We start from the raw sequence: 18,694 nt of genomic DNA, 5'->3' as shown, positions 1-18,694 counted from the left end.
ATTTCTGGTGTTAATTTATTAAATGTATTGTTTATTTGTCATAATTCTGAAGAAGAGGCATCTGAAGCCTCTTTAAGGTACTACAAAGCAGTAGCCTGAAACTTAATATTATCAGCAGGGTCTCTGCAAGTGTACTGCAAGCTTGGCAGCCCACCGGTCCTCAGTTGATCCCCTGCCAGGCGTAAACATAGGGGAGTTTGCTTTTCATGTGGCCTACTTTAAGATGGTTTCTGAACTACAGTCAACTGCATTTTTTTCTCAATGCAAGAGTTCTGTTTCCTGTTTGGTGCACATATCAAGACTACAGTCAGGTCTCAGTGAGTGTGTGTGTGTGACAGAGAGCATGTGTGTTGGTAAACGCACGTCAGCAAACTGTACGGGAAACTGCGATGATTTAACCGAGATAACACGAATGTAATACCAGGTGTAAATCCAAATGGATCAGATGTGATTATCCAAATGACGTGTCCAGATACAGACCACATGTTGAAGTCAGGTGCTACTGAGTCCACAACTCTGACTTACTTTGGCCCACTGTTGGCTGGTCCCTCAGTCTGGGTGGAGGTGGAGGATGATGGAGCAGGAGGAGAGCTGGTGTCCATGGGTTGTGATGCTACAGCCCCTCTAACAGAGGAGGAAGATGGCGGCAGAGAGGAAGAGGACTGAGGTACCTCAGGCTGTGAATGGGAGCTACTGTCACTGGACACTCCCTACAAAAGGAACACATCACAATGCAAACAAACAAACACGCTCACTCAGTACTGTGGTCTGTCCTGTGTGTTCACTAAAGTGACGGAAGAGTAGACACTGAAAGCAAGCACCTGATGCACCAGTGAGAGTGAAGGAAAAAAAGAGGAAATGATATAAGAATAAAGTCGAAATTTTGAAAAAAAAAAAGAAAAAAAAAAAAAAAATCGACTAACTTTTTCTGTAACTTGCCCGAGCTAAGACATGTAGCGACAATGCTAACAGACTGTAAATAAAGGCCTGGGTATCAAAAGCAGAATACGTCCTGTACCTCCAACCTGTGGATCAGAGAGCAAGTGTCTCTGAGCAGGTTCTCAGCCAGCTGCAACCTCATCCTGGGTTCACTCTGCATTGACTGGTCCAAGTTTATCTGCACATCCACTGAGCCATTGTTCTGTGCATATAAACATCTGTTAGTTTTACATGAAGAGTGAGACTGAAGAGCTGAAAGGATGACTGGTGAGTAACAGCCTGTACCTCAGAGCTGGTGCTGACCCTGGCATTCCTTCCAACTTCACCAACTCCAGCCATCATCTGCTGAACAGACATCTACAAAACAAATTCCATTTGTCACAAAGCATGAAACTGTTGTTCAAGGCTTATCTGTCATGCAGCAGCTCATCCCCACCTGTATCTGCTGAGGGTCCATGATGTTGACGGGCAGGTTGAAGGTCCCCAGCATCACGTAGCTGTTACCATTGCGATCATGTGGTGCACCCTGGGAGGAGGTGGAGGCATGGCTGCTGCTTCCACCCTCTGCCCCCCCGGTGGAAACACCTACACCCCCAGAACCGGGTGTGGTGGCCTGAGGAGGGGCACGCTCCACCAGGTGAATTACCTTCCCATCTACATCTGGGGGACAAACAAAGGTGTGGAACTCATCATATGCTGTAAAAACATTTACTGGTCACTGCTTCTTTGTCACTATTTTCAGTTTTCTATATTAAATAAACTTCTTTTCAGTGTTGTTTTTATTTGGGCTCATTGGTTCTCGCAGCTAGCTGCGTCCTTCATCGACGCACAAACCATGATCCACTGCTAAGCTGTCAGTTGTCAAAAGCAGGGGTGAGACTGATATTTCATGGACTCAACTACTGCAGCACATTCGTGCCAACATGACAAAGAAATATTTGTTGTGTTTTTTTCCTTCTAACAAGAACATTTTCACATTACAACAAAATAGTATGGGCCAGCAACACATTACTGCACCATACAATTAAACATCAAAAACAACACTTTCCATTGGACCTGATAGTTAACTGCACTGACATTTCATCACATGTTTAAATAATTACAACAGAACATTAGCAGTACTTTTGCAATGGGTACAAACTAAAATCACAATAGTCCTGACCACATTATAAGAACACAGAAAACATCCACATGCTGTGCTGAAGCTGAAAGACTTTCATTATCACCATGACTGGAGTGGATTTTGGTAGAAGGGGCACTCAAAAGGAGTGTGAATACATAGTGACCCACAATATTCCTGAGAATAATAGTGTCCATGGTCATTTTGTCTACATTTGATATTTTTTTCATTGTATTGCAATACTGCTGACTCACTGAGAAATTATTAGAACTTAAAGCTGCTCTAATCCATATTTTTATATTAAGAATGAATTAAATGACTGTAAGTAATGTGAAAGCTGTCAAACATTGTGCTGAGCCCACACAGAATTATCATAGCTCTGCAGTTCCCTTAGCGCCGTTCAGCCTCTTTCAGCTTATTGTTTTGGTTTTACAGTCACAACTGTTTTGGTTCAGTCAATTTGCACTCATTATCTTTAGCCAAAATTATTTCCACTCTGAAGTTTGATTTTTATGAGTATCACCCTGTCAAAAATCTGTAAATCTAGCACTTAATTTGCTGTTTTGCTTTCTGAATGGACACTGACAGTCTTGCTAACAACAAGTCCTCTTCTTTCTTTTCAACATTTAGATGTGTTATGGGGAACTAAGGTTGGGTAGTATGACGTATACACTCGGTGAAGGTAGAAATGTGTCCAATGGTAGAGATTTGGCAATACTGTTTCCACCATGGGAGCTATCCGTTAAGCTGTATTTACACTCGATCATTCAGTGTCTGTACTGTTGCTACACAGCAAGCAAGTGGGCCTGTTGATGACATTGCACAGAGTTTATCTGCTTAGTGGTGTTTTCTTCTTGTTTGTATATTGCTTTCCACTCTTTTGTTGAAATTGCAGACACATCCAAAAACATGAAGTATTGATATCAACACGCAAACAGTCATCATTACAGAGGTCTCTGTAAGTGTCTCTGCTATATATTCAGGGCAACATGATGCCCAATCCAGCCACCTCACAAGGTCACGTGATTGGAACAGCACTGCTTACCACGTGACCTGAGAGTGACAGTTGATGATGATCGTGCATCTCTGCTGTATATCTGTTATATGGAACTTTAAAGCTTCCATTTTGAAAGAAAGTTGTTTTTACTGGTCTGAGTCATTTGTTTGAAACTCAAGTGTTGTCTCATGTGAAGCAGTTGTTTTTGTTTGTGTGGAAGATCCAAATATAAGAAGAGAATAATCAAATGGGATGAAGTGTGGTATACTATAGTTATCTTAAACCATTTCTTCATTGAATTTACAGAACAATATATAACAGCATATACTATACAGAATAATATATACTGTTTCCGTAATATAAAATTACATATACGGTGGTATAGGGGTTTGTCCATTTCGCCCACCCCTGAGTGGAATCAATAGTATTTAAATACAGGAATGTGAATTTCAACTTAATTTCACATTAATAGTAGTGGTAAAACTATTTGAATTGTGCATGCACAGAAATACAAATATCAGTTTTTGACACTGATGACGTCAAAAGCAAAAGTGTAAAATCATCTTCCCTATAGAAAGAAATGATTTGTCATCATGCTGCTCCTCTGTGTATCTGCTGCAGGTTAGCAGGTTGATGTACTCACTGTATTCAGTCAGCGTTCTGTCATCCTGGAGCACTCTGCCTTGGTAGATGAGCCTCTGCTTGTCTACTGGGATCTCCACTGATGATGCTATGTGTTCCTTGAACTGCTTCACTGTCAGCTGTGGGACAGCACACAGTAAACTACTTGTCACTGAAACGGGAGGGGAAGACAGGAGTCTGAATAGGGCAGTGTTTTAAGCATTACCTCGCCTCTAACTTTGTAGCTCCTGCTCTGGGAGTCCAGAGTCTTCACGGTGACTTCAATCATGCCGCTGGACTCCATATTCCAGAATGTCTACAATAATAATAATGAAGTTAGAGATGTAATTAAGTGTTAGCCAGCTAAAGTGTAAACGATTATTGTTCATAAGAGATTATCTTTAATATGAGAAATGAGAGAAAGACGAGCCAAGATGCATCTACGTCATAAAGCTAGTAACCCTTATCCGCAATCATACTGGTAAATGGCAAAATGATCAGGCAGTACCTAGTTACAGACAGCTCCACAGCCTTGTTGTTATTAGCCTAACTAACGTTGGCTAACCCCAGACACCGGGAGACTAACGGGGCTAACGAGCTAATCTCCCGTAGGGAGCTCGTTGTCGTCGGTCAGCGGAAAATCGATTATAGGTCTTGCTTTTGATTTAAAGTCTGCCAGAATAAACCACGACCTGGCAAACTGTATGCCTAACGAGCCCCTTGATTAGGTAGTGAGCACATTCAGATTTATCCGGTAGCCAACAAGCTTAAAATAAAACACTGCTCTGGATGCGCCGTGAAAGGACCCGGATGACGTCAAGAGAAGCGTCCGTTTCATGCCTGAGCGCTTCTGGTTTTTGATAGCTGTCCCTTTGGCGAAGTGTACCGTTCATTGTAAGAAGTGCTCAGTTGTTGAACGACATGCTAATTATTTATACTTGCACTTCAACATCTGATTATATATACAGAAAAGTACAAAAAAATAAGTATTCATCCATTCTTTTCTTCTTTTTTCTTCTCATTTTCTTCTTCTTGTTATAATTATCACTGTTATTGTTGTTGTTGTTGTTGTTGTTGTTGTTGTTGTTGTTGTTGTGAGTAGTAGTAGTAGCCCTAGTGGCAGAATTTGAGAATTAGCGTTATAGCATTACAGAAAGTTGAATGGATTGTGTTTCCCTATTCTATTCTATTCTGTTCTATTCTGTTCTGTTCTGTTCTGTTCTGTTCTGTTCTTGTCATCAGTGAACTGTAGCTTGTCTCAGTGGGTTGTTGTGAGTTTTCAAGGACACACCTCAGATTACTCAGTGAAGGAGCGCGCGTGTGTGCGTGCGCGTGTGTGTGAGAGAGAGAGTATTGTGTATACCAGGCTGTGGACGACTCTTCGCATGAAATCTTTGTCTGGTCTGACGGACAAGTTCAGACAGAAGTGAAGGTGTGGCAGCAGTCATGTGGAGGAGGGCCATCTGTGGCATTCAAGTGTCACGGGGGAAACTTTATGGAACTTTTCCTGATGCGTGTCTTCATTCCGTGAACCCTTTAAGTGAATGTGTGTGGGCATTGGTGTAGGGGACGGGAGGTCTGAGTCCGTGCAGTTCCCTGAATCAAGAGCAAGTCTGAAGACAGCAACAGCAGCAGGAGCGCCGCAGGTTGGGTTTCGCTTTCTTTGGGGACCTGGAATCGACATTGCTGAGCATTCGGTGCATGCTCATGTTGCTCATAAGATCCGGAGGAACCAAGCGATCTGTCATGAAGACAGCTTAATGACCAGTGGACACTGAAGAGGTAAACAGGCAGAAGCGTCAGTTCACCACGGTTGAGTATGGGCACTGAAGTACCGTGAATGAATACCGTATTGAGTCCAAATATCAGGCATTGCCGTATTTTTCATTGCAGTGGTGAGCAAAGGTCTGTAGGAGCTGGATGTCATGAAATGAATCGACACGATTGAGCAGTGTAAAATGGCACTGGTTGCATTCAGGACCACTTCCTCATATGATGACAGTTTATCCGTCCAGTAACAGCAATGACAGAGTTTGTTTCACTCATTATGTATGGCAACATTTTGACCTCTCGCAATATTAATTCACCATTTTATGCTTTTTCTATAGTGTGCGTCATTTCTAAGAATTTATCTGCCTTTTTCGTCGCTTGACTGAAGTGGGCTTCCATAGTAATTGAATACGAACAAGTTTCTAAGTTGTGACTTAAATTGACATTGTGTAAGAAAAAGTTATTATGAGCATGTTTACTTCTGAAATGCGGTATTATTTGTCAAAAGTATTTTGCATTCTCTCATTTGTTGTTACCACTTGTGCTGATTTGACAGTAAAAGCACTGAGCTTGCATGTTTCTGTGTATGTTGGAAGTACATCTTGTGGAAAAAGAATCCCTTCCTTATATGCCTTGTAAATCCCAAAACTTCTTAAATTAAGATTAAGGTGAAAAACTTTTTTCTCTGAGTAGGAACAGTAATATGGAGATATTTATTGTGTCTGTGACCCATTTTTCTTTTCAATGTTATTGTCTCTCTGCTTTCTTTAACAGGCTGTGCTTCACTGCAGGTGTTCACTGCTCTGATCTCTTCTTTTACTCATAACCCTTTTAACTAATTTCTGTTCTTTATTTATATTTTTCACCCTTTTGCAGTACTTCCTTTTTCTACCCTTCATCACTTCTCATCTAGCTACCATGCGTAGATTCAGCTCTGAGGGATCCCTCCTGGATCTTGACTTTCTCCCGTGGAAGAGGGTGGCACTGCAGAAACCAGATTATGAGGAGAACCTGGAATCTGGCACCTACACTCCTCACATGGAGGAGGATGAGCTGGATGGGAGGTCAGCTGGTCCCACCATCCAGGAGGCCAGAGCAAGTCCTGGTGAAGTGGGGAAAAAGGCGCTATCAAAGGAGCACAGTGTCAGTGTAGAGAACCTGAGTGAGCTGGGGAAACAGGACAAGAACCACCTTGGAGTGTGTGTCATCAGTGAAGGCTGCAGGGCCTACAGTGACAGCCAGCTGGCCCCAGCAGCCCAGGGCAGCACAGAGAGCGTAGAGAGAGATGATCTGCCTTCCACATCCCCCTCATCCTCCTCCAGCCCCATCCTCTTCAAATCTCAGCACTGGCACCACCATAAACCCAAACTGTCAGCCGCTAAGCTGCACCTCAAGAGTCTGTTTGGGCAGGTGGGACACAAGTTAAGTTTGCACTGTAGAGCAGCATATAGGCAGGTTCTTAAAAAGTCCTAAACCTAGTTTAGATTATCCATATTAATGCTTTGTACTGCACTGTAGCCCATTTGGTACAAATGGCATCTGCAGAGTTGGTGATAATTCTCTATGGGTTCAACATTATAACAACTACTTTCATAATTGCACAGAGTGATAAAATCCATTAATAACATGACGTTTTAATTATAGCTGCTTTAGAAAACTGGTTAAACTTAACTCAGTAGTTAAATTTAAGATTTTAAGCCAGCACAGACATAATGTCCTTCAAGACAGACAGCTACTGAGTTACCATGTTAACAGGCCATGACAATAGGTACTCAATCTGCAGATGGTGACCATGTGGTATGTTTGAAAGCTATGTGTAGTGTAGCTTGAGTTGGGATTGATTTGTCAAACTATGATCACTTTTCAAATTACAACTGCAAATGAGAGTTCTGTATGTATGTAGGAGTGGCCATGTGAAGTATGCACATAGTTGTGACTGCCAGAAATGGTCATCCAGACTGCCCAAAACATTCTGCATTATTTCCACTGTTCCACCAATTTCGACCATATTAATAGGTGGGCTCTGATCTAGGCCATGGTGGCTGTTGCCTTGCTGTACTTCAGAGGGCACTGCATACAAGCAATGTTGGCAGTTTGCACAGATATGTTGGTCTATTGCACAGAATTACTGGATTTTCCCAAACAACTGTTCAAATGAACATCATAAACTGGAACTGGAATCAAGAACATGAGAAAGATGTCCAGTTAACATTGTCCTGTCTGTTTCAGAGTCCTCATTCCTCAAACTCCAACCTGTTCAGCACAGAACAAAAAGACAGGTAAGAACACATTTTTGTGTGGTTAATTATTGCTGATTGATAGATGTTATCTCAAGCAAAATAGCAACTGTCTTCACCACATTCAGAACATTAAATTTACTGTCCTTAGACAAACATTGGATGTCTTAAAATTCCATTTGATCCTGAAGGCAAGTCAGCATTTTTTAATCTTGTCCATATAAGATTGTTGTGAAGTCACACAATGTGCTGACCTTTATTTTGAGAAACCACTGAGATGTTGATGATAGCAGTATCTTCTTGTACGATCTCCTTTGGCTGACGTCTGCTCCGTCTTCATGTGATTCTGGTCTGCAGTGCCACAGAGAGGAGGTCTCGCCTGCTCTTCATGCGTCAGTGGAGTCAGATGGGCCACGGTAGGAAGAGGAAGATCAGTCGAGAGGAGCTTGAAAAATGGGCAGGGTCCCTGAATGCCCTCCTGGCCAGCCAAAGTGAGTGTTGTTTTGTTCTCAGATTCAGATTTTATGTAGCCAAACACTTCTTGGGGGCAGAATTCGCTTTAATGGTCAATGAAAGCGTTGATTTTAGGAAGTAAAAAATGAGGTAGGAAATACTGTAAATTCAACAAATGTACGGATACAGCTGTAGGGATTCCTTTATGGCTATGAAAACTCTGCAGGGTACCTATTAACTGATGTTAGACGATGGCACTTCTTTTACCTCTTGAACTCTACACACCCTGACATTTAACTAACTGACTAACCACTTCTGCCTTGAAGAAATGTTTGTGCAACTAAAAGTCAAATCTTTCTCAAGTTCCCCCTGCTTTTATTCGAACTCACATGTTGCCGCAGTGATGTTGACATCCGAGCCGACGTCACTGGTTACTGTGTGCTTTGTAATAAAGTTAAAAGAACAGCACTTCCCCTGACCCTGCTGCTTCTATGAATAGAACACATAGTCAACACCAAGACTGTCACAAATCACTGCCATAACAGAGTCTGTGTAAAAGACTCTTCAGATAGAGGACGTGTGACCAGTCAGACATTAACAAGGATTATGGTTTCAACATTGTATGATGAGGAAACCTGCTCATTTGCACAAGTAGATTCCCTAATCACTTCTCTGTTTCCTAGTTGAATTGTTTCTCTTGGTGTATTTCAGTATCCTCCAGTTTCCAATGACATACTCTCATTGTCACCCATATCAACAAAACCAGGGCAGGTCCTGATTACACCTGATAACACAGACAGCACTATGGATATTTTGAATGCCACAGAATGTTTCCATTCGCTTCTCTGCTTTTGAGATTACAGTGTTTCTGCATGTTGTAGCTCATTTACTTAATGATGCACTTAACATTATTGCTTATCATCATTACTTATCACTATTTCTGAGAGCATGCTCTGGTGTTTTTAGAATGTGCTGTTCATACCTACCAGGCAGCCACTGATTTCCATTCATTTCACCGTGGTATGAAAAACAGCTTGCTGACGCTTTTGACGTGCTTGAGTTAAAGTGCTAGAATTTAAAAGGATACTCCAAAGTCAGTTTATTAGTCATGGTGAGTCGTACTCACTCTGAGAAAATGAGTGACATAGGCCAAGGTAGAGCTCTTCAGTGGTCCACTCAGGTCCCTAGAAGTGCTACACTGATAAATTGGCCTTGCTGATATACAGTATTGGCCAGTACTGGCTTGCCACAGATAGTGTGCATCTGTTTCAGCATGTATGTTGGCAAAAAAGTAGAAGAAATGTCAGAACAGAAATTTATTTGAGGTCTCTATTACATGCTTTCTCCACCAAAGAGCATGAATTAGAGTCATTATCATTTATCTTATCAAATCAAATCAAATCGAACTTTATTTATATAGCACTTTTCATACATGATAAAATGCAACACAAAGTGCTTTACAACAGTTAAAAACATTATAAAGGAAAAATAAAAGCAGAGAAAACCCATCCCTCCCACCCTCCGTAGGTACATATGCATACCCACAACTACACGCACACACACACACACACACACACACACACACACACACACACACACACACACACACACAGACACACAGACAGTAGTGAGACATGGCAAGGCACTGAGGATCGGGGAAAAAGCCACCTTTGGGGCCGTCCACACTGAGAGGAGTCGTCGCAGACTATGACTACAGGGGGCGCCGGCACCCGGTTCCCTGCGACTCAGACAGACAGGTGGACCCCCACATCAAGGTGGGGAGCCCCCCGCCCACCCGGGCCGAAGGGACCCGGGAACAGCACCCCCAGCAGCAGACCAGACACAACTCTCAGTGTGGAGGACCCCCCCTGAGGAAACTCCCTTTATCATTTATTCTTAGATTGTAAAATGTCCCACTCACATATCTTGGCCACAATTCTTAAAAAGTTCGTCTTTGTTTGTGTAAAAAATTGACTCATAAATCATTTTTATTTATTTATTTTTTTAACTCTCATATATCACCCAGAACCTGACTCGGGACAGGGCCAAATAATGTCCAGTCTAATCAGGTCAGATGGCCAGATTTGGGTCTGTTCAGGTCATATTATCCTTGTATATCCAACTGAACTGGGTCTGTGCAATGTCATATTGGGTCTCTGCTCTTTTAATATTAATGAATGCATTTTGGGTTCAGTTAAGTTTTTCAGTTCCGTATCGGATCCAACCTGTGAAACTGACCTTTGAGTGTTACCAAAGATGCTATCAAGTTGCATTAGGAATGTGTCTGGGAGCTTGACCCGTTCTAGACACTGAAAATCAGGATAGTATCTCAGCCTCTGCTGCTTTGATTTTTACCATGTCATTTTTTTTTTAAATCTGTCTCTTGGAAGTTCCTCAACTTTATGGAAGTTCAGTTCTAAATCACTCACTGTGCCCTCTGTTATTCTGTCAAAATGTAATTATTATTTGCACTGATGAAGAATTTGAAATTAGCACATCATAACATATGCCTAACCCCATTACTAACATCTGAGATTTATGGTGGATCTCTATGTTAGTGTAGGATAAGTGCTCTGTGTCCTGTGATTCAATTTTATCAGCTGTCACAGTATAACATCAGAGGGTTGTGCTGGAAGAATTGCAAAGAGCTTTTTTTAACCAGATGGCTCAAAAGCCATTTACAGTGATACACATTGTAAACTGGAGGCCAACGCAAAGAAAGAAAAAAGAAAAGCCATTAGCAGAGCCAGATCCCACAAGTAATGCTGTAATGTGAACTCACCATCCTGTATCTGTCGTGATGTGCAGTAAGCTGGGGAACATGTTGTCTATTCACAGGCCTTCTACTCTCATTTAGTAGTGGCTAAAATTCAGTTCACAATGGTGCATCTAATTACAGAGGAAGAGGATGAGTAATATTTTATTATCTCTTTCAATGATAATACAGTCTGAGGCAAGTTTGAAAAGGGCTTTTGACCACAATAAAAACAGAATTATTCAGTCTCTACAATTTGATTATCAGACTGTACCTTAGGAACTGGGAGCAATTGGCTTACTGGAAGATAGAAAAACACATTCACTGGCACTCGGTTCACATGATTTGTAGTAAGAGGGCTCGCTGGTACACCTGTACCAGCTTTCTGTGTGAGGGTGGACTGTGTCCAAAGCTACTTGACCATCCAACAAGCATACTGGCAGCTTAAATGCAAACATATTTTAGTATAGCTTGCTAGCATGCTAACATTTGCTAATTATCACTGAACAAGACCTACAGTCAAGCATATATGTAAGCCACAAATGTCAACTTCATGATGCCGCTAAAGGTAAAGTCAGGGAATCACCAAGGTCAGTAGGATTCATCTTCTGGGAACCAGGATGTCTGTAGCAAATGACAATCCACTGAATTATTGTTTTGGTATTAATACAAAAACAGGCATTGTATCAGAACCAACACTGAAAGCTTTTAAACAATACTCAGCCACATCTGTTATTCGAATTTACCTCATCAATCTATACAATTCCACAACTGATTTTGACTTTCAATGGGGTTTCCTTGAAATCTCACATACTTTTAACATTTTCATAGAAAATACATTCACTACCAACAAATCCCATATGCAGACCCAAACCAACCGTGTGTTAGTGCATCTCTGAATCCTTTCTGACTTCCCTAGAAGCAGAGTATGGATTTCTGGTATAACGTAGCCTACCTCCAAGGTGCATAGAGAAGGGAAAAGGACTGAAGAGATCAAACTTATAAATAAACTTAATGAAATATATGCTGTCATCTTAATAAAAGGTTTACTATTTTTCTAAAACAGCTGGTCATTTTGGTTCTAGCAAATGTTACTCAAACAGGAGCATTTCAAAAGTTGCATGGCCTTGCTGTTGTTAAGTTCTGTAGCAATGATTATAAAATGAACAGAACTTTCTTGACATGAAGACCTCCTCTGTCAACTTCCTATCATTCAGATTATGGATTTTGTTTTGGCTTTTTATCGTGTTTGACGCTGAGTTGTAGGGAGTTGAATGCTGTGCTTCAGTAATGTCACACTGTATGTTTTGGTAACTCCATGCTTTGACGATACTGCACATAGAGTGCTGAGGTTAGTTGGCCTCCTTATCAGTGCCATGCTAATTTGGAGTGCTATACTGTGCAGCTGACTTGTGTGAACTGTGACATGTTGTGCAAATGGTGTCAGCAGTTTGAAGCCTTTCTCTGTACAAAGCAGTCTGTCATGTTTGATACTTCATACTAAAAACAAGCTATGCCTCAAAGCCTAGTAATGAGCTGGAGTAGAGACAGTGGGTGTGTGCCATGTTCTTAAAATGAACCTGTGAAACCTTACTGCTGGTAATACTTGTGTGTTTGTCATGGCCTGAGGGATTGTGTGTGGGTGTCGTCTTGTTACGTGTAATGTGACGTTGCATGGTGAGGCAAGCCCCACTTATCTTCCTCCTCCTCTTCCTTCTCCTCATAGCTGGTGTTTCAGTGTTTGGAGCATTCTTGCGCTCTGAGTTCAGCGAGGAGAATCTGCAGTTCTATATGGCCTGTGAACAGTACAGACACTCGTCCAACAACTTCAGTCTGCAGAGGCGGGCGAAGGATATCTCCGCCACCTACATCCAACCAGGTGCCCCCCGAGAGGTACATGCCTGCTTGCATATTGAGTCTAGCTGCATGCACTAAAAGCTAATCAAGCAACCCTTTTTCATGAATCAGGAAATGTAATTCAAGTCCTGTCATATGTCTACACCTTTCTTTTTTTCCTCAACGCACTTTCAGCTGTTTTTCATCAATGCGTATGTGTTCCTTGTGTGGGTGATTCAACTTTAATGTCACAACATTACATCAAGAGCTGCATTCATGTCGAGCCTTCTTCCAAGAATAGAGCAAGAGTTCAACCAGAATAAACATATTTTATGCAAGCACCTCAATTACAAGACTTGTTAAATTTGAATACACACGTGGACAAAATTGTTGGTACCCTTCGGTTAATGAAAGAAAAACTCACAATGGTCACAGAAATAACTTGAATCTGACAAAAGTAATAATAAATAAAAATTCTATGAAATTTAACCAATGAAAGTCAGACATTGCTTTTCAACCATGCTTCAACAGAATTATTTAAAAAAATAAACTCATGAAACAGGCCTGGACAAAAATGATGGTACCCTTAACTTAATATTTTGTTGCACAACCTTTTGAGGCAATCACTGCAATCAAACGATTCCTGTAACTGTCAATGAGACTTCTGCACCTCTTAGCAGGTATTTTGGCCCACTCCTCATGAGCAAACTGCTCCGGTTGTCTCTGGTTTGAAAAGTGCCTTTTCCAGACGGCATGTTTCAGTTCCTTCCAAAGATGCTCAATAGGATTTAGGTCAGGGCTCATAGAAGGCCACTTTAGAATAGTCCAATGTTTTACTCTTAGCCATTCTTGGGTGTTTTTAGCTGTGTGTTTTGGGTCATTGTCCTGTTGCAAGACCCATGGCCTGCGACCCGAGACCAAGCTTTCTGACACTGGCCAGCACTTTTCTCTCTAGAATCCCTTGATAGTCTTGAGATTTCATTGTACCCTGCACAGATTTAAGACACCCTGTGCCAGATGCAGCAAAGCAGCCCCAGAACATAACAGAGCCTCCTCCATGTTTCACAGTAGGGACAGTGTTCTTTTCTTGATATGCTTCATTTTTCTGTCTGTGAACATAGAGCTGATGTGCCTTGGCAAAAAGTTCCATTTTTGTCTCATCTGTGCATAGGACATTCTCCCAGAAGCTTTGTGGCTTGTCAACATGTAGTTTGGCAAATTCCAGTCTGGCTTTTTTATGATTTGTTTTCAACAATGGTGTCCTCCTTGGTTGTCTCCCATTAAGTCCACTTTGGCTCAAACAACGACGGATGGTGCGATCTGACACTGATGTTCCTTGAGCTTGAAGTTCACCTTTAATCTCTTTAGAAGTTTTTCTGGGCTCTTTTGTTACCATTCGTATTAGCCGTCTCTTTGATTTGTCATCAATTTTCCTCCTACAGCCACGTCCAGGGAGGTTGACTACAGTCCCATGGATCTTAAATTTCTGAATAATATGTGCAACTGTAGTCACAGGAACATCAAGCTGCTTGGAGATGGTCTTATTGCCTTTTAAATTTCATAGAATTGTTATTTATTATTACTTTTGTCAGATTCAAGTTATTTCTGTGACCATTGTGAGTTTTTCTTTCATTAACCGAAGGGTACCAACAATTTTGTCCACGTGTGTATATCTTTAACCAGGACAGCATTCTTTAGATTGAAAATGCCTTTTTCCATGGTGTAGGCAGAAAAACAGTAGCTTATCAACTAACAGGGTGCAGTGGATAACAGAAAGCATGATCAGTTAGATTTGTAGAAGATAGTAAGATTTGTCATTCTGTTTCAGAGAGCTGGTTTAAAGCAAGACGATGTGCCCTCTCCTCTTGGTTCTGGTTAATTGCTGAGCTGCAGAGTTTTGAATGAGCTGAAGTCTCATGGTCATACCTTAGCTGTGTTTCTAAGGTGAAATTAAGTTTTCATGGTACAAATGAAATTGCTGGCCAAGAAATTTTGGGGTGGCATCTGGGATGGCCATCCCTTTAAAACCACACATGCATATTAGGCTAAATACAACTGTAGCAGCAAAACCCCTGAGTGTGCTACACCAAGCACAAGTGTGCTTTATTATTTATGAATTCCACTGTTCATTTGTGAGAGAGAGCTTGCGTTATTTTGCTAATGAAAAGTAACAGAGTGACACTTGAAAACTTTCTAATTCCACCCTAATCAGCAGATGTAAGTAGGCCTTACACACCTTTCCGGCTCACTGCTTCTGTTATGTCTATACTGTTTCAGCACATACATAAGAGTGTGTGAGCATGTACATACAGACTCTACCTTTGTCATTTGCAAGCTCTCTCTACCACCTTTCTGTTGGAGACATCTTTCTCAGGACAACCACGTGACATTCTTTTTTATTTCCAATGATATAAAACAGAAAGCTAACCTCTGTTCAGTTCCTCTAGTAGAATAATCTGAGGAAAGGGTTGAGTTCAGCAGCAAAATAAAGTGTCCCATGTTTCCACTTCTCATTGTCAGGTATTGATAAAAGTATGGTGTTGGTATCTTACTGAAACTCAGGCATTGTATCAGCGCAAGTATCAAAACTATTCAAATGCTATGTAGGCCACACTGAGGCATCTTGTATTTTGGTCCATCACCTCTTAATGCTTCAAACCTCATGAAGTCTCAGTTTTTTTAAGTTTCTATTTTTATTATTATTGTTGTTGCTGTTCCAGAATGATATATCTTGTAACTGCATGGGTTGTTGTGGATCTCAGGATGATCATACAGACATGCATCTTCTTAATCTATTAGTTTAATGTCAAAAACTAGAGCAGCATTAAAGGAGGCTAACTGGTATTTTATTACAGCTTGGGTCTTATTTTTACGAAGCCCTCCAAAGGTCATGGTGGGAATTTTTATTTCAGGCTTTTATTATTTTGTGTTCCCCCACCATATTATTTAGCCTCCTTCGCTGACTGTTTGCACATTGGTCCAGTCCAGTTATAATGTACACCTAGGTACTACAGAAAGGACACGTGAGCTCTGACAGCATCCAGCCACTGCCTGTGAGTTGTGCACTGACTGTGTTGTCTTGCTGTAGGTGAATCTGGACAGCAAGACGAGGGATCTGACCATCCAGCTGCTGCAGGCTCCCTCTCACACCTCTCTGTCCCACGCACAGAAACGCATCTACTCTCTCCTGGACACAGACTGTTATCCTCGCTTCCTTCAGTCCAACATCTACCTCTCCTTACTCCGAGAGGCAGACTAGAAGCCTTGTGTTGATGACAAACCCTGAGGAGGAACAGTGGCTCAGTGGTTTCCAGGACTTCCTAAACCATTGTATACCATAAGGCTAAATTACTCCTTAGAACATAAAGCTGCAGTGTAGGAAGTTAGTGTGAAAAACATATCTGGAGCAAATGTTGATGCCCATTGGACACTGTGTGTAGGAATGTAAGTAAGTTAAATTCATTAGTTCAATATTTTGGAATATGTTTGTGTGCTTTCTTTCAGAGTGGGATGTTCAGATTAATATTGATGTCTCATGTCTGTGTTTCTCTGCTTCAGGTCTTTATGTTAAGGTAACCATGCCATAACTGCAGCTCTGTACTTAACACACAGACATGAGACTGATGCCTATGTTTCAGTGCCAATTTTGAAAAAGCGAATAAGAGAATTTTCCAATGTTCAACTGTTGCTGTCTGTGGCTCCTTGCTGGCTTTGAGCTGTAGCAATAGCTACAGTTGGCCCTGAGAATTTGGAAAAACTCAGACAAGGCAGTTTTCTTTCCCTCACTTGACATTGACCAGTGAAACGATGTAGCTCTTGTTTTAATCACTGAACATCCTTCCTATGAGCAGCTAATGACCCCATGGTCCAATAACTCGGTATGAGTTTCTCTGCTGACAGAAAGGAAAAACAAGTTCAGCAAGAAAGAGCTAAAAAGGTCATAGTACGATGTAATTTACTTATAGGGCAAAGGTGGGAAACCTGAGCTAATTGACATTGCCAGGTGAAATGAGTACACAGCTACGGGGAAGTTGAGTTCAGTCTCCCTCTAAATACTCACTCTTCAAGGACACACTTTGTATGCATACAATAGCCCCAGCACTTACTAAAACACTTATTGATTTCAGTAGTTTGCTTGTAATTACCATGTTGGATAGTATTCCCTTAAATGTTGGTCCTGTAAAAATTGAAACACCTTGTATAACCATAATGAGGAAAAACATTTTTAAGAAGCTGATAATAGCGTCCAGTAGTTGTCTGCCAGTTTTGAGAGTTTTAAAGAGAAATAAATAAAATCCTATTTTTTATCTGACTCTGTGTTTGTTGGTTTTTCAGTGGTTATGCAGAGATGGAGATCAGCACCAACAGTAGATTCACAATTGTGTTGTGGACTAGAGCAAAGAGTAATTCTGCACTGCAGTCCTTGCCTTAAATCAATACACTGATAAAATCCAGTCATTTGAATTGACTGTTTTAGCTCTGTTACTGTATGTGGACAGTTCATTCTGGTGTGGTCAATCGTTTCTTTCATTCAGTGTTTTTTCATTAATTTATCTGTTTTCTGCCATTTACACGGGGCCACATTACGGTTGAGGCAGGTCCAACAAAGACCCCTTGACTCCTTTTTGCTATGATACAGCTACAGCTCCTCCTGGGGGATCCTAAGGTATTCCCAGGCCAGGTAATAATAATAGAAATTGCAACAACAACAAGAAACAATAGTGATTAGATTTACCATGTATGTTATTATATAAAGGTACTGAGTGTGTCAAAATCGTAGCTAATGGTACAATTACAACTACTGCTCTATATGGTTCAGGTTCAGGTTCAGGTGGACCACTCCAGGACTTTTACTGAAGCGGCTCTTGTGTTTTTTTGGTATGCTTTAGGTTGTTGTCTTGTTGAAATGTAAATCTCTGCCCTAGCCTGAGATCGTGAGCAGTTTGGAAAAAAGTTTTCACTCAGTATCCCTCTAGCATGATGCTGGCACCACAGCATCACCACTGTGTTTGACTGTAGGCATGGTATTAATGAGGGGATGCTGAGTGTGTGGTGTCCTCCACACATGCAGCTGGGAAATGTGGCCACATAGTTCATTCTTTGTTTCGTCAGTCAGGATTTTGCTTCTCATGGTCTGAGAATCATACAGGCGCCTTTTAGCAAACTCTCAGCACTGACTTTTTAGTGAGGAATGACTTCTGTCTGGCTACTCTACCATACAAATGGAGTGCTGATGGTTGTCCATCTGTAAATTTAATCCATCTCCACAAAGCAACTCTGGATCTCCTTCATACTGACCAATGGGTTCATGGTTACTTGTCTGACCAAGGGAGGCTCTTTGTCCCCGATTGCTCAGTTTGGCTGAGTGGCCAGATCTAGAAAGACTGTTGGTAGTTCCAAACTTTTTGTTATTTGTATGTTGTATCCTTGTATCCTTTCTGAGATGTGTTTTTGACATAATCCCATCTTGCAGGTCTACAACAGATTCTCTCAACCTCATAGCTTGGTTTTCACTCTGCTAGACACTATCAACTGTGAGAGAAGGCCTGTTAACACCTTGCATTAACATGTGTCTTTGGTGATCCCATCCCAAATGAACAGCCAATACAGGTGTGTGCCTTTCCTAATTATGTCCAATGAATTCAATTAGGTGCAGGTGGACTCCAATCAAGTTGTAGAAGCGTCTCAAGGACCACTGATAGAAGTGGGATACACCAGAGGACAAGTGTGTGTCATAACAAAGTGTCTGAATACTTATGAAGATGGCATATTTCAGTCTTTTAGTTTTACTAAAATTACAAAAACTGCAAAAACACATTTTGCTTTGTCATTGTGGAGTATTGCTTGTACATTAATGGAAAAAAATGAATTATATCCATTTTAAGTATGAAACATAACAAAATGTGGAAAACTTGACAGGGCCTTAAAACTTTCCACAGCATGGCGAAGGTGTTTATCTGTTCAAT

At 41.2% G+C, this 18,694-nt stretch overlaps 2 protein-coding genes across 5 annotated transcripts in view; one reads left to right on the top strand and one right to left on the bottom strand.

Annotated features, from left to right (window-relative positions):
• The window catches only part of LOC143335131 (large proline-rich protein BAG6-like), a 28,531-nt gene extending 24,042 nt beyond the window's left edge, over positions 1–4,489 (bottom strand). For 3 of the 4 annotated variants that reach the window (XM_076754315.1, XM_076754314.1, XM_076754316.1), the window contains exons 1-7: positions 4,186–4,305; positions 3,904–3,993; positions 3,700–3,817; positions 1,376–1,599; positions 1,225–1,296; positions 1,019–1,141; positions 526–710 (exon numbers count right to left, since the gene is read on the bottom strand). In XM_076754315.1, the coding sequence (XP_076610430.1) occupies positions 526–710; positions 1,019–1,141; positions 1,225–1,296; positions 1,376–1,599; positions 3,700–3,817; positions 3,904–3,981 (800 nt within the window). In that variant the 5' untranslated portion in view covers positions 3,982–3,993; positions 4,186–4,305. Of the gene's footprint in view, positions 1–525; positions 711–1,018; positions 1,142–1,224; positions 1,297–1,375; positions 1,600–3,699; positions 3,818–3,903; positions 3,994–4,185 lie in introns of all 4 variants that reach the window. The other variant, XM_076754313.1, reaches the window with a different exon arrangement.
• A 627-nt stretch (positions 4,490–5,116) lies between these two features.
• LOC143335775 (uncharacterized) lies at positions 5,117–16,813 on the top strand. The gene is made up of 6 exons (XM_076755396.1): positions 5,117–5,459; positions 6,324–6,857; positions 7,677–7,726; positions 8,042–8,175; positions 12,619–12,785; positions 15,817–16,813. The coding sequence occupies exons 2-6, from the start codon at positions 6,366–6,368 to the stop codon at positions 15,985–15,987; spliced, it is 1,014 nt and encodes a 337-aa protein (XP_076611511.1). The 5' UTR covers positions 5,117–5,459; positions 6,324–6,365; the 3' UTR covers positions 15,988–16,813.
• The last annotated feature ends 1,881 nt before the right edge of the window (positions 16,814–18,694 follow it).

Source organism: Chaetodon auriga, chromosome 17, assembly GCF_051107435.1.
Source record: "Chaetodon auriga isolate fChaAug3 chromosome 17, fChaAug3.hap1, whole genome shotgun sequence".
Lineage (NCBI taxonomy): Eukaryota > Metazoa > Chordata > Actinopteri > Chaetodontiformes > Chaetodontidae > Chaetodon > Chaetodon auriga.
The sequence above is the reverse complement of the archived record's forward strand: the minus strand, read 5'-3'. Positions and strand labels throughout refer to the sequence as shown.